The sequence below is a fragment of the Anas acuta genome, chromosome 1 (assembly GCF_963932015.1).
Source record: "Anas acuta chromosome 1, bAnaAcu1.1, whole genome shotgun sequence".
Classification (NCBI taxonomy): Eukaryota; Metazoa; Chordata; class Aves; order Anseriformes; family Anatidae; genus Anas; species Anas acuta.
The window spans coordinates 80,390,610-80,415,269 of NC_088979.1; the positions used below are offsets into that span (position 1 = coordinate 80,390,610).

General features: G+C 37.8%; 1 protein-coding gene across 9 annotated transcripts in view; it reads right to left on the reverse strand.

The window, feature by feature from the left end:
* Positions 1-415: 415 nt before the first annotated feature.
* The window catches only part of MAP7D2 (MAP7 domain containing 2), a 75,653-nt gene continuing 51,408 nt past the window's right edge, over positions 416-24,660 (reverse strand). For 6 of the 9 annotated variants that reach the window (XM_068684358.1, XM_068684341.1, XM_068684324.1 and 3 more), the window contains 13 exons: positions 23,352-23,462; positions 21,900-22,022; positions 18,954-19,102; positions 17,760-17,887; positions 9,666-9,898; positions 9,154-9,280; positions 7,678-7,882; positions 7,447-7,551; positions 6,149-6,202; positions 5,447-5,525; positions 4,516-4,702; positions 2,634-2,913; positions 416-2,030 (listed from right to left, as the gene is read on the reverse strand). In XM_068684358.1, coding sequence (XP_068540459.1) covers positions 2,664-2,913; positions 4,516-4,702; positions 5,447-5,525; positions 6,149-6,202; positions 7,447-7,551; positions 7,678-7,882; positions 9,154-9,280; positions 9,666-9,898; positions 17,760-17,887; positions 18,954-19,102; positions 21,900-22,022; positions 23,352-23,462 — 1,751 coding nt within the window. In that variant the 3' untranslated portion in view covers positions 416-2,030; positions 2,634-2,663. The remainder of the gene's footprint in view (positions 2,031-2,633; positions 2,914-4,515; positions 4,703-5,446; positions 5,526-6,148; positions 6,203-7,446; positions 7,552-7,677; positions 7,883-9,153; positions 9,281-9,665; positions 9,899-17,759; positions 17,888-18,953; positions 19,103-21,899; positions 22,023-23,351; positions 23,463-24,660) is intronic. The other 3 variants (XM_068684368.1, XM_068684342.1, XM_068684334.1) reach the window with 2 other exon arrangements.

Sequence of the window (24,660 nt, forward strand, 5' to 3'; positions counted from 1 at the left end):
CGGGTAGGTTCCAGAACACATCTCACACACTCAGCAGAACAGTGTCTACTGGCTATGGCTCAAGTTCTCTTTTCCTCATTTTCTTTTCTCTTTGCCAAGTAATACCCCAGAGAGCTGAGGCCACACACTGGTTTGTATGCCGTCACTAGTGTTTTGGATGTCATAGTCTGGAAGCCCTCACCTTATGGCTTTTCTACCACTGGCCTACATTTCTTCTATGTATTGGCAAGACCTCAGAAAGCGCATTAGTGTATGGCAAAGGAAGCAATGGTGCAATGTTTTAAGGCTCTGAGAATTCCTTCGTTCACTATTTCTGAAGAAGCCTGTAAACATCTCAGCACAAATTAACACATAGGTATTTTTAAAATTAGCCTTATTTTTTTTGCTAGGAATAAAAAAAGCTAAGAAACAAACATTAAATTCAGAAATGAAAATGTATTTCACCTTTATACATGCTATACATGTCATGCAAATAAAGAAATCTACAGGTTATACAATGACACCATAAAATATCATGTGACATTTGTCAAATACAATGTATCACAGCAAACCAAATGGTTTTGTTTGTTTATCGTTTAAGAAATAAATGTAGGACCAATTTGGAAGACACAGTACCATGCTACAGCTTACTGCACAGTCAAAAGAAATTATTTTTCTGAAGTACACCAACATAAATAACTGGATTGCTGTAGGTATGCTTCCTGTATACATCGCACATAATTTCATTGGTTACATCCCCACTGCTGGCTTTAAAGAGCGCAAGAATGGGTCTACAATTGAGCTCAAGCTACATTTTGAACTCCCTTACACAGGAAAAAAACAAAACAAAAAAAACAAGTTTTCACTTCTTTTCATGTTAGTTTCCAAAGAGAGATGTATTTATAATTTATTTTTATAAGGAACTGGACAAAAGCGTCCTCAAAGCAGCACAGAGTCTAGCATAAAGTTATCATAGTTTACCAACAGAAATAAAGTTAATGCTGTATGGCACGTAATGTCTACACATTATACATCTTGATGTGAATTCTTCCATACAGATGCTTATAGGATATTAAGTAGGCTAGCAGTGTTCACTGTGTGTCTCCCAGCCTTTGTATTTCTGCTGCAATGTTTGAATATTATTTTGCTGCTGACTGTACCTTGTTTTGTTGAGCCTCTAAGGAAGACAAAATGCTTCTCCACATGACAGCAAGCCTGCTGGTATTTATCAAATGTCCACATCCTCAAAGGTTAACATGTTATCTGCCCCCCGACATACTCATTTGCATCTACTACAGTTATACTATATGTATTAAAGGATTATACTAGGCATTCTGCCTATGTCGTTCACAGGTGTTACACAAGTATGTTTTTAAACACATAACTGATAGTCGCTCCAGGACTATAAGTATTGACCAACAAGTGCCACTAGTGACTAAAACTGCCAACGTAACCGCAACGTGATAACTTCCACACTCCACAGTCAGTAAGAAGGCTCTTCCAATTCCAGTAATTCTGTATTTTTCAAGCCTTTTCACTTATAGATTTGAATTATACACCTGCATAAATGTTGCCAATAATTCCTTATTAAAAAGGAAACAAAAAAAGATAGGCACAAAACTAAAGTACAGTAGATTATTTCATTTCAATGCACCGTGGGCAAATTTCTTCACTATTTACAAGAAAAAGACATCTAAATATATGTATGATAAAATTAAGGAAGAATGATTTTAAAATAAAATGCACAAGTAAAAATCACAGTGAAGTGTTCAGATGGATTTTAAATTAAAAGAAATTTTAAGTGCTTTACTAGCAGCTAAAGCTCAGATTCTAATGCATAGTCTTCCCTGAAACCATCGAGGTTCTAGATCACTGTTTGCCACCAAAAGCAGACAGTTATTCAACATATTCCCTGGGAAGACGAAGTTCTATTCAGCTCCGATTATTTGAGATCCAGTGTTCAAGGACTGCAGAAGCTTTTCCAAGTGACAAGCTCATATTTTACCATCAGTAGCATCACAGGAATATATATCCTCCACAGATCGCTACCTCTGTCAATTAAAAAACAAAAGAAGAAAACCAAGTCAGCTATGCAAGTTATATGACCTCAGTTCTGTAATTTAGAACACACACTTAATAAAATTAGCTGTGGAAACGTACTTTGAAATTGCCATTAAAGCCTATCATTTTTTTTCCCTGTGTAGTTTGTCAGCTTTCCAGGATAAGTGACTCTACACCATGCTGCAAGTCTTTACAGCAGCAGAAAAAAAGCAAGCAGCAACAATAACTACTATTTTCTAGGTTGGCCCCACTTTTAACTGTTTTCTTTTTGCTAATGTGCTCCGAAGACTTACAGGAAAGGTATTTTATTAATGTTGAAAATGAGCAGCTCTCTTCACACTACATTCTGAATGGAAAAAGGGAAATGTTTCAATTTACCAGATACTTTCAGTTGCTATGATACATGCAGTTTACATATGATGCCCATTTAAAAAGAGCTGCAAATGTGAAAGATTATGCTACATTTAAATATCTCAGAGACCATATGTGAAGAGAGGAAGAAAGCTGGTGTTTACAACTGCTCTATCTTCTGGGAAGCTCATAAGTAATCACAGCAATTTATCACATCTAAGTTGTTTATCACAATACTGTACCTTTTTTTGTTCTGCTGAAAAGCGAGGTTGTCAACAGATGGAATTAAGTGTATTTTCCTGTCCTGGGCTGTTAAACCCCTCAATCAAGTTTTTGTTACAGTCATCTAGGCTAATGGTATCACTGGACGTCTTGGAGTAAGTAGCTTGGCCTGTGAAATCCAAGAGATCTTCAAGAGCCTTGGCATTACTTGTCCCGTTTTGGTCCAAAGAAACACCGGGCATGAGTTCATTCATGGGTGAATATTCAGGGATAGAGATAAGTTCTTCTTTTGAAACCGGGCTATAGAAAAGATACATGAAAAGATGATGCAGAATAACAGCTGTGTAAATTTTCATTAGGCAACAAATTAATCTTCTGACCATCTAAAACCTACTACTTATCTTAGGGGCAGCTGCAGTAAGCCTTTACCTAGAATATGTCCCAATCCAAACAAAAAGAGATCATCCTGTTCAGGAAGAAAGGTCACACTTAATTTACACTCCTTAAAGATTAAGGTTTGTGGTACCTGTGGGACATGAACATTCATCCCTAAAAAACATGTCTCTGGTAGTTTACTGAACTGAGTTTACTGAAGGCTCATCACAGCACCTGCACCCTTCCATTACCTAAATATTAATCGCATCTTGCAAATTTCTGACCCGCCCCTGCAAGTATTTACCTAAAGCAATTCACAATTTAAATAAAAGGATATTTCTTAATACTTTATGACATAGGTCAGACATAGAAATGACAGAATTTAATTTAAGCAGCACTGCAATCAGCTGATGCTTTACAGAGACTACAACAGCAAGTACCTTTCAGTTCAGAGAAGAAAAGGCAGAACTTCTGTGCATCAGGTTCAATAACACCAAATCTAGGTGGTGCTCAATGATACTGGTAAGAGACTGGGTTTAACACAGCTCAAAGAATATAATTTACCTCAGAGGGACTGAGCTGTAGAATTTGCTGCCAGATGAGGTCATAGAAGCAAATATTATTAGCAGGTTGAAAAAGGAGTTAGATAAACACATGAGGAACAGACTGATCTGTGGATATTAAACATGGTAACGCAGACTTCTACCCTGCAGCATCCCTAATATAATACTTCTGTGTGGTATTGGATTGCAGGAAGTGGTTTCGGCTCAGGTGCTCTCCCTAACTAGATTTTCCTATTCATACTTGCTCAGACAGAACAATGGCTTAGGTGGACTTTTGGTCTGGCCCAGTAGGGCACTTATGTATTTATGCAGATTTACTGGAAATATGTAAACTGTATGAGAGGTTAATTTACCTGATTGGTTAATGAAATGTAGTAAAATTTTAATGTTTAAAATTCAGAGCTAGCTTTCTCATAACAACCTTAAAATTACCAACTTCCTTCTTTCCTGAGTCCTTCAACCAAAATCCAAACAGTATTTAATAATTACTCATTCTGATAGACTTGTTCCAATAAAGTACTTAAAACTCTGAATTCACAATTTTACTTTATTCTGTTTGTATGGGCAGAGAAAATCTTGTACTATCCAGTCTTGATACAAATAAAAGTATAATGGTGGCATCTGAATAATATTTATTGTATCCATTTTCACAGTAAGACATTCTGGGTTCTGGGGTCTATCTGAAAGGTTTGGGAAAATTTGTATGAAATCCATACAACAATGGTAGAAAGGTTTTGAAGTTCCCCTACCCCCAAATATGTGAGAGTAAGATGAGGGTCAGACTCTTGTCTGAAACAACCAATTTGTATCTTGACAGAACTGGAAGACACCACAGCAGTTACCACTATCCTGATGCATTGTGGAGTAGGTGAGAAGTAAAGGAATAAGTACTAACAAATGAAACAGGAAACTGTTTGTGTCTAATATGAATTTCACAAATTCTGTTTGTAGATATGGTCTGTACCTCACGTCCATAGACTGAACCTCATCTGTTGAGTCTTCCATGCTGTTAGACTTCCCATCAACAGCTTCCAGCTGAATAAGTCCTGGAACTGACTTTAGTCCATTAGCAACTACATCTTGGGAAGGGACTACAGAGGCAGCACTTTCTAAGCTTTTATTTTTTAGGCAGGTTGCCAGTCCATTGATCTCTATAAAAGAAGGTTAGAAATTATGACAATAGCAATATTTTATTATTATTATTATTATTTAATCAGAAACGCTTTTAAGTTACAGAGTAGAAAGGAGAACTGACAACGAAGGAGGGACTCAAGTTCATCTATGATTCACACTACACTTTCAATCCTCCTTTCCACTCTAAAATTGTGCTTTATGTTACAACTTTTAATGAAACAGGAAGAGGATGTATCATCTTTTACGCCATTTACTAAAAGCCTTTAACATACGAAAGTAAACAAAACATAGATAAATGCCACAGCTATTTTTTTTTAATTAATTCTTAAAAATACGTGTTGTTTTCAACAAGTCAAATTAAATCTTACTTTCATCAAGACTCTGAGCAATGCTATAAAAAGCTTGCAAGCCTGGTTGCGTGCTGAATTTTTATTTATTTTTTTTTTAACCAACAAAACTCCAATGTAGGTTGCAGCAGCCAAACCAACTAGCAGACTGGAACTTTTCATTTACAGAAATGCTATGTCAGATCAGAAATGCTATGTCAGATACTAAACAGAGAAGAAACTTTCTTCTGCTTCTGTTTACGTGGCTAAACAAGGGTGAGTTCCCAGTCTCTAACATTTGTGACTGACATAAACCTAGCTATTCTTTTTCAGATAAAAAGAACGAACCTGTGGTAATACACAGCATTATGTCTGAGAAAAACTCTGAAAAGAGACAGTTATTAAAAGAGGTCAGAAAAATACAGCAAGCCTCACCTGGCTGGTTGAGAACAAGGACTTTTGGTTGCTTTTCCACATTCAAAGTTGATGGTATCTCCAGTTTTGGCTCTTCCTTCTGTAATCAAGTAACAAATCAACTGTATTAGACAAAGTAATACATGGAACTGATTGTGTTCCAAACCTGTGGGAGTACCCCCAGGGCCAGGGGGTGGTCAAAGTTCATCAACAGTATTAGAGAAGGTTTTTTTTTTTTCTTTTAATATTGGGCTTTTAAAAAAAAAAACTTCAAACATTCTCTGAAAGTAACTGAACAAATTATTTTCTTAGTAGAAAGTTTACATTTTAAATGAAAACTTAACTGTTCATAACTTTCTAGCTGCACACACCTGCCTTGTTCTCAAAAACTACATTCCTGATAGGCTTAACATGGAGAGCTTAATAACTAATTCACTGGCTGATACAAAGCAGAAGATACAACACATCAGCAAACACTACAGCTCCAGCATTCAGTACTACCACCAAGGGATGGGTTCTTCCCACCTCACTAGGAGGTACAACACTTGCATAAAGCCATGTCTCTGTTGCAGTGGCACAACAGTAAGTCATTCTCAATTCTAAAATGCAACTAAAATTTGGGTGTAGGGCATATCTAAGTATACTTACTATCATAGAACAATGCTAGGGTTTAATTTTCACGAGTTATAAACCAAAACAAATCCTGAAAAAATAATTTCATACCTTTATTTCTGGTGTTTCACTCCTCCTTGTTCTCTTCATTATTTCATCTATTCTCTAGAAATCAAAATAAAATGGTGTATGAGAAGGCAGGCAGAATATTTAACACAAAAGACAAAGGAAGAAAAGAAGATAAAAAGTTGTGTCTCTTCACAACTTCATCCCTGCCTCTCCTGAAAAAGGGAGGATAAATAAGTAAATAAAAGATAGAAAACAGCTGGCAGCTGGCTTTCACATACCAGAGCTCACAAAACAGGACTTTCTCACTAGATGGAATTTATAGGCAGACAGATATTTTAAATACAAGGTGTTCGTAGTTTTGAGTTGTGCTTAGCTTTGGACAAAGAGATTTATTTTAAAACAACAGCTATTATTTTAATCTAGGTGCTTTTCCTATTTCCAAATAGTTGCTTTAAAATTAGTTAGGGTTTTTGGAATGGAGTAAAATGAAACATCTGAAGTTATTCTTGCTAGGAATGTGCAAGGAGCTACCCTAAAACCTCTTTTTTCATTAAAAATAATGAAAACCCACACAACAACAACTCCCAGCAAGCCTTGTTTCTTTGCACTACTGTGAAAGGAAACTATTTCAGATGTAAAGACATTTTGCTTTGGTATTCTAATCTGCAACTGCAACATGCCTCCAGCTCAGTGGTAAACTGTTAAAAATAACATATTGGAATAACATATATGGAAAGAAGGCTTTCTATAACCAGAAAGAGGCTCAGCAGCTCTGCAGCTGTTGTCTCTTGCCACAGAGCTGTAGGTAAAGCTAAGCTATGCAGTTCCAGCCTTGCTTGTGCAAAAACAGTTGCGGAAGACAGCCCTGCTGCCTCTGCATAATGTAACCAGAGACAAGCCAGGTGGGAAGAAACCTGTTTATCCTATTAGCTTTCTCAATTAAGAACACAGAGCTTTTGTTGAGTAAGTTTTAAAACAAAGTCACTCATGTTCCTCAATAGTCTGTGATGTCCTGGGCTGGGTGGCAATCAACATTTGCCTTGGCATGCCATTCCCTGTTTGTCTCAGGCATTTAATTTTGTGGGTTGAGGCTAATTCTGTGTTCGCTACTTAGAGGAAAGTCATTTCTTCTAAGTTGCCTTAGGCAACTCCACTTTGTTATATATGCTGATGCAGACATTCCCCTAACCTGTAAGAAGAATACTAAATTAAGCATAAACACTAATCTGTAATCTCCCCCCCCCCCCCAGTGTTATTTCTGGATTCTACTGAGTACTTCCCAGGTTATATATTTAAACAGGACCTGAAATAAGCATCTTAAACAAGACACAAATACCTACCTTCTTCCGCTCCAGTCTTTCTTGCTCAATTTGCTGCATGATTTGCTCCCTTTCAAGACGAAGTTGTTCAGCTGCCTCACGGGCTTTGATTTCCGCTTCTTCCCTCTAATCAAAACGTGCAAAACATGATAGGTCCACTATTTATTTCAGGATGGTTAGTGGATAGTGTAAAATATTTTATTTCTATGTATATATAAATATATGTATACATATCTGTGTTTGAGATTATACCTGTTTCTCAATTTTGGCCTGGAGCTCCTTTTCTTGCTTTTCTTTCAGCATTTGTTCTTCCTCAGCTCTTCTCTTGGCTTCCTCTTCTGCCTTTTTTCTAGCTGCTTCTTCTTCACGTCTTCTCTCCTCCTCTTTCTTACGAGCCTCCTCCTCGAGACGAAGTCTTTCTTCTTCTGCCTTTCTTTTCTGTTCTTCTCTTTCAAGCCTGCAAATATACATGAGAACATTTAAAAGGTTTCATCTTGTTTAGCATGAATCTTGTGGTATGTATGGCATACAGTCATCATTAGCTGTCTCTGCATCGGTGGACATCTTCTTGAAAAATACCAAGAATACAAGGAAGAGGTTGAGCACGTGCCCAGAATATCAAAGGTTTATTCCAACCTTAAATATAATAAATATATTAAATATAATGTCTCATAGAAATTATATTTCCCTTTAAAAAAAACACAAACAGGTTTGATCAAAAAAAAAACAAATCACTTCCATTCTAGTTTCCAATGGAATAGAAAGAAATAATGTTCTGTAAGCTTCAATAATAAAAGACATCCCTCTTCCCCAGCACTTCACTTCGCTCCCAGAACACTGGTATCTATACACAAGCATATATTTCCGTCCTTCATTTTAGCTAAAGATAAACACATTGGATCAGTAGCAGCAAACAAAATCCACTGAACAGTGATATGCTCAAAAGAGTGGGTCTAAATATTCCACCTGTGCTGTTCACTGGCCCACTCAAGGACAGCATGTTCCTTCACCATCACAATCAAGAGCTGTTTTAAGAACTGAACAATCTTATCCCTGCATATTGGGGATATGGGAAATATTTCTGCTGGGCCAAACTGGCAGACACTAGTGACTTTTTTCCCCAAACATTCTCATAAGAACAGGCACAGTTGCGTTTAGACATGTAGAGAGAGTTAGAGATTTAGTATGAGGGAAGGAAGGCATGATTAGTTGACATATGCAACAAGTGTCCAATATGGAGAACAACTCAAAAACTTGCTCCAGGAACAGAGCTGGAAATCCACTGTTTAGCCACAGCAATGTTCATTGTGCCCACACTCTTAAAGCCCTCAAGTGTACTGGGCAGGGAGATGAACTTCAGGTAATTTTTCTGAACACAAGCCTTGCAGTTTAAGGCATAAACTGTTACCACACGATGATTTCTTCTACATGAACTAGCTCATTTAAAAACTGCCTCAGATGTTTTTACAAGGTACTGCACACTGCAGTGTGGACATACCTGAAGTATTTAGATGAGTCAGTTTCTTCAGGCTTCTTGAAGGGGCAAAATTGCTATTTTCTAACTTCACTAGTCATAAAGACACTAATGAATTATGGATCCAAATTTAAATAAATTAACACTTAAATGTAAGCTTCTGCCTTGACTCTAAAAACATCACAGTTTCAACCACCTTCAGTGATACAAGTCAAATTATTAGCTAATAAATTTTCACAAATCAGCAGTGATACCTTTCCCGTTCTTCTCTTTCCTGCCTCTCCCTTTCTTCTTGTTCTTTTTGCAGTCGGGCCTGTCGTCTTTTTTCAGCTAGAATTTTTGCAGCTTCTTCAGCATCAGTTGTTCCTGCTGTGATCTTCCCTGGAAGAAGACCAAGGGTGGAAATCAAAAAGGGAAATGAGAGAGTGCCCAGTGCTTCCTCGCTGGCACAGCAGCTAAAATGGGCCAGATTCACACTGTTATGCCACCTTTGCTTTTCAAAGCACACATCAGCGTTTTCTGAAGATAGAATATGAGACAGGTAAGGGCATCCCTGTATTGCAACATTTTCACATTCGTGTTAACAGACATTCTTCATACAGGGGTAACGCTGGTGAAAACTATACATGACTGGTTCCAGCACGTGCTTTTACACTTATTCATAAACCCATAGCCAAATACCTTCACAAGAACAGTTCTTCACTGTTTGAATGCCTGCCCCGTCGACCCGCAATACCTTGCAATGTGTTCTTGCATTAAATCTCACCTTCACTGCTTTCAGTCTTCCCTGCAGAAGACACGTGCTTTTCAGAAGACACCTGGCCTGCCTCATCGGGGCGTGCTCCTGGGGATTTTTGATGACTGGCATTTTCTTTCTCTTTATCTGCTTTCTTTTTAGGAGTTTCCTGGTTGAGATTAGAAGTGGCACGATGCTTCACAGGAGAAGCTGGATATTGTTTGGCATTTTTAGGAGACTGAGGATAAGTCTTTGCAACTGTCCTGATGAGGGAAGACAAAAATCAAAAACCGTCCACACATTGTGCAACTTCAAATCAAGTTCCATCTTTACATAGATCTTTCTTCCTTCTTCTTGGCTCTGGTTACATAGGAGTATCAGCTGTTTTGCACAATGCTGCATAGAAATTACCTGGATGCAAGCAATCAGAACCTGAAATGCAGGGAATTGGCAAGCAAGTGCAAATGACTACAGACTCCTTTAGTAAGACCAGTAATACTGTCTGAGTTGTAGGAAAGCAACCACAGACTACCTAAAACCAATTATTTTCATAATTCCATAATCATTTTGTCAGCACTACTGTATTCGAGAGCCTACCTCAACATTTAAAGTGAAGCTATGACTACTTTCTGTCTGCAGCAATGATGATGAGCCGCAAGGTACTGCTTTCCTCAGAATACAGCCTTCTCAAACACCACCTTTCACTAAGTAGTATCTTTAAAATGCTTTTTTTTTTAAATAGCACCAAATATTATTATATACCAAGGTAAAGCCAGGCAGTGCAAGAGAGACAGAACTGACCAAACCGTTCCACAGCCCGTTCCACTATTTCAGCTGGTGCTTTCTTCAGCACCAAAAAGCAGGACTCAAATCTCAAAGCCCAGACCGTGTAACCTGCTAGATGGCCACACTTGTGGAGATGGGATGGCACAGCAGCAGTGCTGCCAATGGATAGCTCATTTGGCTGCTGCATGCCTTAGATTACCTGATAACCCTGAAGTCAATTCCGGGAAAATGAAAGGGCAAGGACACACATTTTCAGTAAATAAGAGAAGAAATTACGAGGAAACAAAACTACACAAAAGAATCGTTCATTATTTATCTAACAGCAGTAACTAGCACTAAACACTTCTAACATTCAGAAAAGCCGGGCTGTGTGGCTAAGTGTTATGGAAGTAAGGAGATTACAATCTTAAAAAAAATGATTTATGCGAGCCCCATTAGAGGAAGCAAACCTATATTAAAGCAAGCATTACACAAGCAGTTTTAACCTTCCTTATGGATATATACAATTACGATATAAACACATTATCCCCTATCACTTTTTTTAATCTGCACAGTATACAGTTTCAAATGCTACAGCCTATTTTCTGTACTATACACTCATTCTGGCAGACCACAGGCATGAAGAGCATGGGCAATGCCTTAAAATTAATGGACTAGAGTGCGAAGCTCTGTATAAACTTAACTATAGTATTGCGTGGCCAGAGACTATTACAACCGGAACAGGATTTGCATTACAGAGCAGATGATAAAAATTACAAGTCTTTCAACTCCCCCTCAATTTGTGAATTCAGGAAAAGAAATTTATGTTGCACTTGAAAAAGGCTGAGCCACCAGAACACAGGGAGCTCACTTAAAGTTGCCCAGTTTATGAGGGAAAGACTGTACGGCACTGCCTGTACGCTCTTGTTCCCATGAAGAGCCACTGCAGACTGCAAAAGCCCTTGGGCTAGCGGAACAGTAGCACCCAACTAAATGTGAAGTTCAGCTCAGGTACCCTCTGCCCTCGGGCCCAGGAACTCCCTGTAAGCTCAGCTCCTTGACCTTGCTCTTCCCGTGAGCTAAGCTGCACAACTGCGCCCAGCCTCATACCCTGATGATCCTGATGTCCTGGTTTGTCCTTAGACCTGAATAATTATTTAGGCCTTTGCTGTCCGTCACTGGACTCTTAGCTGACTGGTCACCAACACCTGACATGCCCTGGTCACCTTTTTTGGGTGCTGTGGGATGGGGCCCTGTGAGTGAGCTCCCTGTCCCTCCCTGCCCTGCTGCCACCCACAGCTCCTGGATCGCCTGCCACGCGGTGCAGCCCGCTCCTGCTGCTGCTGGACAGAAACAGGCATTGGAAGATGCAGAGAGGCAAGTCAGTGTTTCCATCCCTTGCAATAAAGAGCAATGGAAAAAGGTGATTAATATTGGTTGGTGTTAGTCTAGTCTGCTTTTATCATTGCCTTTAGTTTTCTCTTCATGATACAAATGCAATTCCCAAAGAGATGCCAAAGTCCCTACCTACTTACGAACAGTCTCAAAGAAGCGCCTCACCATTACACCATTTCATTTCATAAAAATATAATGTGTAAGTAGAAAGCAAACAACCTTTATGTTTCTCCAGAGCACAGAAGATGCTTCTTGCCAATCAGACACATCAAAGCACAGTCCCATCTTGCTGTCTTACATTTGACTTTGCCATGTATTTCCTGCAAGGCTTTCTATTTAACTTGTTTTGACAGGAGCAGCAAAACAGTCGTAACTAAGGCTGAGTCATTTTCAGTATTAGCACAGAAATAAGTAATTGTTCTCTAATAAAGACGTGACAATCAAATTAAAGAGGCTGGTAGGAAGGAGTCTACTCGTGACAGCTATGTATCTTGGACTGCATAGGAATTAGTGCAAACTGACTGTACAACTTACCTGTTGGACTAGAAACGTGCCCTAAATGCATGAAGTAAAACATCTTGAACTTTAAGACCTACAAGATTTTTCCATATAACTGTTTGGCCAAAAGAACACCTATGGCTTCGCTTGTTTTAAAAGAAACTAAAAGGGAGAAGCATATAAACGCCAGATTACTGTAAGGACAACAAGAGCGTACTGTGAGGAGTGAAAAGCTGAGAAAGCCCATCAGGAACAAAAAATCTTTTTTTTTCCAGAAGCTTAAGATCATTTATTTGATGCCAGAATGAATTATTAAATATAGTTTTTCCCCCTTGTATTTAAACAACAGAGAGAGTGGTTGCACACTGGAACAGGCTCCCCAGGGAAGTGGTCACTGCACCGAGCCTGACTGAATTTAAGAAGAGATTGGACTGTGCACTTAGTCACATGGTCTGAACTTTTGGGTAGACCTGTGCGGTGTCAAGAGTTGGACTTGATGATCCTTAAGGGTCCCTTCCAACTCAGGATATTCTATGATTCTATGATTGTCAAGTTAGCATTTTTAACATTCCTAAGCACAGGCAGAACTGTTAACGTGTAAAGCTTTCCTACTACTAGTATTTAGATTGATGCCACTTTTTTTTTTTTTTCCTCCACCAGAAAGGGACGAACTGATTGTGAAGACAGAGAACAGGATCATTAAGACAAACAGATCAATGCTTGCACTGGGGTCTGCCCGGGTTTAAAAATCATTCACTTTTTTTTTTGCCTTGGGAGAAAGGGAAGGGAATGGAATGAAATGCTGGTAAGACTGTGGGAGCACAGGAAGCATACCAGATGAAGATTAATTAATTAAATAGACTCCTGAAAATCCAAGAAGTGGTAACACATCAGTTGTGTAGAAGTTAGCTAATCTGAGCCACAAGATTTTACAGGTGAATGCAGAAGCACAAGAAGCATCTTCCTGCCTCCATGAAGCCTTACCCTTCTCCTCTTGCCCCCATGTTGACGCAGGGGAAGCCATTTGCACCATGACCCCAATGTGCACTGCAAGAATCTCTACCATGTCTGAGAACCCACTGGTGCTTATGTTAGAGAGGCCCTTATTTCAGTTAAAGAGAAGTAGTAGCAGCCCGTAATGCAGAATAATGTCCCATGAACAAGTAAGCCCAGCAGAGGAGTTCTGACCTTATTCTGGCTAAGCACAGAAAACAAAGTACATGTAGCACATGAGTCAGAGGTCACAACCAATTTTGTCCTTAAGAGGCATGAGAAAGAACAGCATGCTTTCTTTAAAAGCCAGGTACATGGCAGGTCATCGGTTATGGTAGTTAAGGAGGCTATCTTTAAATCAGAGATCAGCAGAGATCAATGCCAGTGCTGCCTTTTTTGCCCTTTTTTTTTTTTTTTTTTTTTCTTTTTCTCTCCTATCTCCCTATTAACTCAACAAAAGCTCTGCTGGAACCATACCAAGGACTTTCATGTTCTCAAACTTTTCTTTTTAGATTACTCTGATCAAACACTGTTCCTGGGTTCTGACATTTTTGCTCTAACATTTGCAATGCTCTCTCAAAAGCAGTTCCTTTTTACTCTTAATTTTGATCTTTTCTAGCCACAGACAGATTTCTCTTAGATTCCTTAAAAGAGCATAAACTCAGCATAGGTCTATTAAATATTGCTGTTTGATAGCTGCATTATTACCAGTTTTCAAAACCTTCAGCTGGCCCATCCTTTAGGCTAGCTGTTGAAAAAAGAACTCCAAATAATCTCAATCCAGTGTTTTAACAATTGTTTTCATCTTTGCAATGCACACCCAAGGATTGATACAAATAAATACAGTAGGTATCAAATAAAAAAATTAGATCTAGGTTAGTGGGGTCATAGAAGCTACTTCTAGAAGGAATTCACCACAAAATATATATCTTGCTAATGGGCCACTTAAAAAACTTCCAAAGTCTAGGCATTTTTATACTACTGTACATTCATATTTAATCACTTTTCTATAATTTGATAGCACAGATGTATTTCTTTAGTCACAGTGATGTCCCAATGGCTGCAGTGGGATGTCACTTACCCGAAAGAACCACCGAGTTACAGATTCAGTTAGTGAAACTCTCAGCAAAGGGTAGTGGTACAAACAGAGCTGGAAACTAACAAGAATGACTAGCAGGGTTGCATTCCTGTTTCCCTTCCCCCTCCCCTTTTTTCTCCTTCTCACATGAGATAATGGTTTGGCATAGTAATCTAATGTAGGGGCCTGTCAGAGCTTTCCATTTTTATTTGCTATGGCTTATCTGAAGGCACTTAAAACTAAAACCTACTTCCTCGATTCAGTCAAGTCCCATTGATTTTGAAGGGACTATTTACCCAAAGACATGCGAAGGACACAAGCATTATTGCTTTGCCAATCTATAAGATGGGACACTTACCAATTCTCTGAGGGACGCTGCAAGAATAAACTGATTAATGTATAGATCTTTGAAGATGAAACAACCCGGGGGAAAAAAACACTCTAAAATCTAGGTATTATTGAACTTGTGAATAGATCTGAAGAACAGAAGCATTTTACACAATTGTGTATTCAATAGCAATTGTAAAAATTAAAGATCATTTATCTATTTTCCTAGCTCTCTAATGCATTAACTGTCATCTTTGTCAGCTGATCTACACTGGATTCAAAGCAATAGCTTTGTGTTTCTTTCTTGTGTGGCGCCTCTTAATATCTTTATTAAAGATAAATTTGTCAAATTTCTTCATCCTTTGAAGTCCTTCCTTGCTTGTAATTATTCTTCACCATATACCTTTTTCTTTCTTTCCTCTTTTTATGTCTGTACTTGTTTACTCATTTTTTCTTGTGTATTATGCTTTGAGTTCATCTTTTTTTGCACCTTCATAAACATTTTTATTTTATTTATGCAATTACTGCAAATCCATTCTGCCATCAATCACTCTCTCTGTTCAAGTTACAGCTTTACTGTCTCCTTTGAGCCTATTTCAGTTACTCTACCATGACAAAGAAAGCTGTTTAATTAATAAATAATGAAACAAGACACCAAGAAGAGAAGACAGGCAACAACCACTCCCAAACCAAGATGACAACTGTAAAGAGCTAACAACTAGCACAATACCAAGTAAACTGGAACGTCAAGTCACATGTTTTTGAGAAGAAAAATGCCTACATCTAATTATCACCTAAATCACTGGCTGTTCTTGATTCTTTACTCAATAACTTTCAAAGTTAAGGTGCTATACAGGATCACTAACTACTAATGCTGTTGAATCCATATTCTTGTTTCTTCCACATGTAGCTATTGGCCATATAGTGTGCTGGATGGAAAAAGATTAAACTTGTAAAAGTTTTCAACAAGAATGAGTATTTGTGTACATACTTACATTAAAATAATTCTTAAGCTCCACAGTTAGCTTTAAAGGAAAAGCTAACATTATACAATCTAAAAGAAGGTTCCTATGCTTAAATCCACTGACTATCCAGATCATCTGGCACTTGAGTTGCATGAAGAACTGCATATCTTTATATAATACTACAATATGCTGAATGGGATACTTTGTTTTGTTTTGTTTTTTAACCTCTGAAGGGACAGTTCAAGAGCGCTGAAGCACAACTGTCTTTCTGCAATCAGTAACAAACACGGATTTAAACTCTATTTGCTGCATCTCTTGTAAGGTTAAGAAGGGTGTTCAAACTGGGCCACGCTGAGATTAAACTCTCCGTAATACATTGGTAGCAGTGATCAAAATCAGATTCTCTTGAAGAAGAGAGGAAGAGAAAAAAAAGGGTAACTATCTGGGGCTTACAATCACAGAGAAACCCACTAGAAGGCATCTTAATTCCTCCATATGGCACCTGCTTCTTCCTTTAAACAGCAGAGTCTATATTCCTTATAGGAAAAAAGAAATATTTTCCTATAAAAAAGTTCTCATAATTTGCATTTTCATATCTGAGGAAAAAAAATAAAACACCTTAAATTTTTGCCTAACTTTTTATGGAAGCTAGTTCTACAAATTAAGACTGGATATATTCTTTTCATGGAGAACGAAGCACCTGTTTCACAAAACCTCTTCCTCACCTCCATGTCTCTAGAACGAGCTGTACCAGCCTTTTCAGTATCTGCCCATCACGACACGCTTCACACTCAGCAACCCATTTTCTGCAAATCATTTTAACTACACGTTTCTTAGTATGTCTTTTATACTGGTTAACCAAACGGAAAAATGCATTCTGAAGAGAAAATATCAGCAACCTCTAGAATAACATACATTTTTAGTGTGACCTTTTCTCTGTACTTTTTTGAGTGCCAACCATAGCATGATCTGCTCAAAATTTTACTGAAAAAGCCATTCACCATTAACATTTCCTATCATTACATTCTTTACAAAATTATATAGTTCAGAACGTGATGATATTCTAGATATAATATTGAAAGTTTGAGCATTTGTGGCCCATAATATGAACCAAGAACTGTAATTTCACATTGCATGCAAGGGGATGTCTGAAACAGAAAGAATGTCCATAGTCTGATGACTTCCTGCATTTTGTTTAACACCAGATGAACACACACAAAATCTTTCCTCCATTAAATGACCATGCACACCAAGATGAAGCAGAGAAGGAATGCTAGCTAGCTCTTGAAGCAAAAGAAATTTGTCAGAAAGATCACCAAGAGTGGTCCAGAACATTGCCAGGTTCAAACAGAAAAAATATTTATAACCAGACCAAAGGAGATCATTTCCAACACAGGACCCATGAACAGGGTCTAGAAAAGAAAAAAGCAGACCACTACTGCTGACGGTTAGGCCTTAGAGAATTTCTGCATTTGAGCCAGACTTAATATCTTGTTCAAAGAAAGCCGAAGAGACATTTGGTAAGACCTGGGATTTGTAAGCTGTACACACAAGACTACAGATTTGAGAGAGTGCAAAAGAGAACTAAGAAAAGCAACACAGTTGGCAGTAAGGCCACACATGCCATAGGTCTACAGCTCTGCATGGTGCAGGGTGGGGGAAAGAGGTATGTAAGTAAACAAAGATTAAAACTGATGGTTTAGATGACACACAGTTAAGTATATTGATGGATCCAGATGGTAATGCCAGCAATAGGAAACACATTTTCAATGCTGAAATTTCTAGTTAGTAATCGTGTTCTACGCATTTGCTCAAAATCATGTAAAAACAAAAAGCATTCTTAAAAACAAATGTTTAGTAAAATTTCACAGGAACTATTAATTAGACAAGGATAATTTGAAATGACTGCGAAAAGGCAGCATATCTCCAGTGACCACTAACACAATTTTACATATATTGTATTTGCTCATCTACTTCTCTCTACATATGAATATATATGGATAAAATATATGGATTATATACAATACTACAAAGGAAGTTCCTCAGGAATCTGTCTTTTTATAGGTAAAAAGAAACTCAAAGTGTATTAGACCAGAGGCATACTTAGGTGTTGCAGGTGAGGCAGATCTCCTGGACATGGCAGCGGGAGAATCAGACCTTCTCAGAGGAGATCCCATACCAGATGAAGAACTGGGTGTGGAGGGTCGCTTCTCTTTCTTTATTTTCTCAGTCTAGAAACACCATTCATTTTAGGTTCCATAATTATGAGCAACATTTCAAAAATGTGTTTGACAGTTAATAGTAAAAAGATGGCATAAACAAAAAACTTATGTATGTTACACAAATCTGAACAGCAGCTCACAATTGACATGATTTTTTTTTCCCATACACATGAAAAATTATCATGTCTTGCATGGACATAGTATACAAGTTGCAAATACAAAAAAAAACACATCAGAGACAAACATGTCTCCAGGAGTTCTTGAGGGGAGAGGGTTTAAATCAAAATCAGACTGCAAGTTCTCTTAGACACGGTCAGTAGTACAAACCACATAAATGGTGCTGGATGTAACACTGTGACTTGCACCTAAGTCAGATTATGCGAAACTTCAGCTCCCAGCTCTGGTCCCTTTACTTGCACCCTATTCACATAGCATGAAACCCCTTACCATTTGATATTAACTATTCCAAGACACAGGATCTTATATAACACAAATTTACAGCCCTAGAGTAAGTTCCCTAGAACTTGTCTTATGTTGTGTAAACTGAGTGAAGGTGAAAGATTTATTTGCCTGTGGTTATCTGGAAACGACAGTGGATCAATAATGCAACTTCTAAGTAAACAGCATCTAAAATGTCTACAAGAGCAACATGAATAAGAGACAGGCATGGCCAATACTTCTGGCAAGTTACCAAAATATGAGAAGCTTGCTAATTAACCAGCAAGACTGGACCGACTTAGAGTCAGTCATATGCGGTAGAGAGATCCTGTTTGTCATCCCCATTCCCAGAGGTTACATGCAATTCTAAATGTATGCACTTCAGCGCCAGAAATCTCACTCCCCTGAAAATAAAGGTGTTGTTCCAAATACCATTGCTTAACATTGACTCCCAGGAGGAGGAAAACATTAAAATGTAACTAAGCAGGAATGTGAAAACAGCAATGTGAAAACATGCAAGACTTACTTGCTTACAAAAAGGGGCATCACTTTATTGTTATGAACATATAGTGAAAGCCAACAAGCAGAAGCCACATCAGTTTACCCAGAAGTGAAATCAAGAACGTTCTAAACCCACCTGAGTAGCTTCAGCTGCAGCCGCCCCTTTCATGGCATCCGAAGTGGAGGGTGAAGTTGCCTTCTTTCTGTCTGTGCTTCGGGTGGGGGAAGGCTTGTAGGGAGATTTAAGAGGACTAGCTGGTGCTACACGAGGACAGATATGGAATACTAAAGAGTTATAGTACAATAGCAAGAGTAAAAGGGAGCACAGACAGAGGAGGCGAAGGAGAGGAGAAAACAGCATACTTCTATGTTATAATATTCAAAGGTTGTTTTAAAGTTTTTACAAACATCACATTATGTAACACATTCAACATAGCCCCGTATTTGCTAAAAATGCCTCAACTAGAAGTAACATTCTATAAGACTTTTTTAAAAAAAATTATCTCTAACATACCACTCTCATATACTTTTTGAATCACTTTACTGTGACTATGATTCTTTTCTCTTTTGAAAACTCTGGCTTCCTGTCAATATGATTAAAAAGTGTAATAAAATAATTCTATCTGGGTTACTTTTGAACAAATACTGTGAATCAGGAAAGGGAATAAAAGAATAAAGTTTTTTTTTTTTTTTTTATACATATTTTTAAAAAGCCTAAATGCGGCCAAGGCTCCTAAACACCTCAGTTGCTCTTCAGAATAATACTTAAATTATTTAAATAAATTCTAAATAAATGCTGCTGTAGGTATTTCAGTTATTGTCATTAGTGGTAAATATGAGGATTGAATAGGACACATGCACTGCAGTTTACAAGGCAACTCTTTCTGGATTATTTCTTTTTTACCTGCAATATGAACAGGGTTTTTAAAAAAATGAGATATTTTACTCTTTTTTCATTCATATTGCTTTCTAAGATGAAGCTTTCACAGACATATAGAACAATCAACAGACTATATGCTCTATTAATATGAAACATGCAAATTGTAACCATGTGACAGTGTTTACAGCCTTACTTTATTCCACCAAGGTCACGAAGGATACTGACTTTGGAAAAATGTTAATTACACACAAATTTTAAGGAAAGCACTTTTTTTTTCTTTCAAATATCGAGGGCATTCCTATATAATCTCTTATGATGCCTCTTTGCATGCTTTCCAGTTTAACTGGACCTGTGTTTTCCTTGACTGACTTTGCAGCAACTGGACAAAACTTTGTTGGATGTTAATAAAAATGTTCAGAAACTTGATTGCTGCTTAAGGTATTTCTACTTCAACCATTAAAAAAATGAATTATTATAATCCTCCAATAAAAACTGTTTGCCTGAATATCTTGAGTTATGTTAATAATGTTTTGCCTTAAAGAAAGAGTCTCAAAAGTGAGAACCCTCATTTCTAAACTTATAGAAAATGCAGGAGCAGAGTAATTTTGACCCAAACATGATCTCAGGGGCATGGTATACACTATGAAAAATAAAGACCCTATTCCCTGTTCTGGAAGGGACTTCTGTTGAGAGAAGTACACCTCAAATAAGAGATCCTCCTTCACCCTTTTTGCTGACAACTGCTGTCAAAACCATCAATGGACACTGGGTATCGATGTTCTTTGCAATCTGTGCTACGGGTCGATCGCCTTGCAAAGAAATGACAAGAGGACGCTGGTTCAGAGCTATTCCCAGAATCAGCATTCTAATTTCAGCTCAGGGAAAAGGCGATCTGCAGGCCAAATTGCATCCTTGTCAGACATGCCAGCGTGCTACTTTAAAAACTCTGTGATGACGAGGGAGATAAGGCTGAGAGTTTACAAACAAAATGACTAGAGAAGGACAAAGAAAGTCCCTATTGATTTCTTCAATATCAAACACAACATAGAAAACATCCAAGCAACGGATGGTCCAAACAATTTACTTCAAAATTTCCAGCAGACTATTCTGATCTAGTTTTGAGTAGGCTTTTTTTTTTTTCCTTCAGTCTTGGTAGTAGTTGCTCCCCGAACAGTATGTAAACTGGGAATTTTCTCATGGGCAAAGTACTGTATGACAACATTTCTGCTCCTAGCAGGTGCTACCTTCAATTTAAAACTGAGGGAAGTAATTTCAGGGTCATTCAAAACCAACATCCTTATGCACTACAACAAGAAGTAACGCACAAAGGAAAGTACAATTACTTTGTAATTAATTTTTAAAATGTTTTGTATTAAAAAATCACAGATGCAGGACCTGAGCCTACTGCAATTACAACAAATGAAAATACAGAACATGAAAATGGTAATCTATCTACTGTCTAACCAGTTTTATCCTTAAAAAGTTTCCTTTGGCAGACAGGTGTTTTGTTTTTTTTTTTTTGGTTGCTTTTCTGCTTTTGAATAAAAGTGTGTGAAAAGCTATTAAACCTTTTTCCTTGTTTCTGCAAACACTATGATTAAACCTTTTTCCTTGTTTCTGCAAACACTGTGACAGCAGGCATAACTTTTTAACTAGGAATTACTCAAAGTCAGGCCTGTGCCTAAGTATTAGCAGGACTAGAAACATTAATTTTTCATGTTTGCAAAATAAGGATTTTACTAAGACCGCCATTTACATACAGGAACAGTAATTATCTTCCTTAATTTTTAGTTTCTTAAAGATGAATATTTTCTAGAACTTATACCTTCCAAATCAATGTGTCTACATTTTTTCCTTTAAGCAAATATAATTTGTGTATTTATATATATATACAAAATGTATGTATGCATACAAAAATAATAGACATACACACAGAGTTAAAGACAAGAAGTGATTTAACAGCAAAGAGCTGTAACCCTGATAAAAACAGTAAAGGCTCAAATGGTACACTGGGAATTTTGCTCTGCATACTATTTGGATGTAAAAGATGACAACACTACTAACAAGAACAGCTTAGTTAATAGTCTATTTTGTGCTACCACAGAAATTGTCATTTGGTTCATAGTACTCCACTTTCTTTAGACAACTACTCAAATGCAACCCAAAACACACCTTAATGGTTTCAAAAATTCGCATTTTTACCTGGATTATTGTACTGCTCAGAAAGCACTAATGTACTTCTGCTTCTGGCTAAAGACGACTGTGTGGGAGTCAGCAGCCGAGAAACAATAAAGTTTTCCATTGGACTAAGATGCATGCGGTGAGCTGAAGGATGGGAGCAAATAAAATAAAATTTAAAATGCAACAAAACAAAAACTATGTTAAAATAACAGAAACAAAACAATGAAATGATTAAATGAAATGAAAGTCTTGAAGTGTTTGAGATTTTAAGTATTTAAAGATAATTTTCCTTCCCTCTGAAAAGAGGTTTCTTTTTCCTCCACCACTTTAAATTATTTTTCAACCTGTACAATAAATACAGTAAGGTTAAGACTATGTTGCATTTTGTTCTCACACAGAGCAGTGCTCCATTCCACAAAATGGTGGCTTTCGTGACTCAGCATGAGAAACACTTGCTGTCTTCCCCAGTAGAAAGGTGAAATAGTTGGTGTATCAGCGCAGCTATGCTCTAGTGTGCCAACCATACTGGAATGCATTTAAAATTTGCAGTCTCACTGCATTATATAAATCTTACTTATACAATATGCCTGCATTCCCTTCTACCCTCTAAATATAAGCACCAAGTATATAAGAAAGATATTTATAGATGTTCTTATCACATGCATATGTAAAGCCACATATCACAATAATCTCAAAGCTATTGATGAGTTTTCACTAAGCAATTCAGAAACGAAAACTAATTTATTTTCGCTTTTCATTCTAGAAATGAGCCTTTACTGTCTCTTATTTCAGTCAGCATTTTGTTTCTGAATTAAAAAAAGGCAGAGGGAAGGTGGGAAGAGGAAAAAAAAGACAAAAAACAAAACAGAAAAAATCCAAACAGTTCACAGAGGGATAAATCCTTCAGTCCCCTAGTCAGTGGTTAGCAACCACTAATCCTGCAAGATGATCATCTTTTGCTGAGTGTCTCATGGATCAGGGCATCAAATCAAATTAAAGGGCTCTGAACCTCTGGTCACCAGGCTGAGGTCTCCCAAGTGACTCATCGGACATACTTCTGCCAATGGTATCTATTGTCCAGCCTTGTTTGCTTTGCTTTGTTTTTAATTACTTGGCTAAAAGATTACAAGCTGTAGAGTTATGGGAAATCGCTGCAGTCACAGCATGTACAATCTTGTTTGCTACAGTATCAAAATTTGAAAAAAGAATCCGTAAACAAAAAAAAGAACACCAAAAAAAGCCAACACCACAGCATTTGTCCCTGGCCTAGGATCTCCAGCAAGGCAGCACAGTCTTGGGACAGGCTATTGAACTGTTTTATCGTATTCCGTATCAATAGTTAACTTACAGCCCCCCAAGTGTTTAATGGCTTTTGAATCATAGACATAAGAGAGTTGCATAGATACATGGACAGAAAGAATTGCTTTTAAGCAGGAGAGTTTATGCTGGCAGGAGACCAGCATTTTCACTTGCCTCTGTCGGGGGAATGTGTTATTGCCGCTGTGGAGGAGGAGAGGCGCTTACTGATTGGCGATTCCATTTGCTTTGGCAGGTTCATTGTAGAAGCTGAAAGTTTGTCACATGCTGCAGAGAGACGCATTGAAGATATTTGTATTCTTATCACAGCGTTGATGAACTCCCCAAATTAACCTTGCATTTGTACTCATGGCCCTTGCCACTGATCACAGCGCTGGATGACTAAGGCATGAGGTATGCTTCGTCTGGCTGCCAAATGACCAGCGTCTTTTAAGACGTGCTTTGGGATGCAACTTTTCTGCTTGTGAATTTAACATTTCAGGTACATAACAGTTTGTGTTTTACAGTGCCACAGGCAAATAGCTATGTATCAGGTCTGAATGAGGGAAGCCATTCTTATACAAGACAATCAGTATCAGCACAAGCAGAAAGTTACCTAAAGAGAGGGGGGGAGAACTTTTTGGTACTACCCCAAGTGTGTGTGTTTTTTTTTTCCTGTTATTGCTTCTCACTGCTTGACAAAGCTTGTTTGAGCACATCCCTTTTCCTACCTTGCCATTTATTCAACAGAATGATTGGAAAATGCTGTTCAACAAACGTTATTACCAGAGTGCACTCCTCTATGATGATCACTGCATGGTGCTCAGAAGCACAGCAAAGCATAAATGCTTTGCCCTTTAAATTTAAATTGTTTCTTTCAAAAACAAAAACTTTCAACTAAAGACATATGTGTGGCCCCAATCTGCAGCACCTCAATTACTGCATTCCCTATAACATCCCCAGAAACCCCCTCAGTGGGGTCTGCGAGATTTGCCTCCACTTATTACAGTAAATTACAATTCTCTACATTTACAAAGCAGACAACGCTTTGTAAAGCAGGTAGCTCACACCAGCTGCACATCCAAATCTTTGTGCATGAGCAACAATCAGTACAAAAATTTGAATGTTTGTGCAGAAATAGTTCTGCAAGAGCATGGGCCCAGCAATCAATAGGCTGCATTTTGCAGAAGGAATAGTCAAGCCTCGCTCCTCCTCCTGGGGGAGAGAAGGAACCAAGCTCTTAAAGCACTGGCTGCATTACATTTTCAAAATGTCATGCACATTTTAAATCAAAATTAGAAGTCCTATACGTAATTTGTTCTTAATCTTGGAGTGCTGCCCTTTAATGGGGAATACTTAAAAATATTAAGATAGATAAAACTGAAAGGCACAAAAGAAAACAAAACGTGATTGCCTAAACACAAAGTCAACTATTGGAGTTTGTTACAAATAGCAGCATGGCCAAAACCTACTTCAAGAGGCTGAA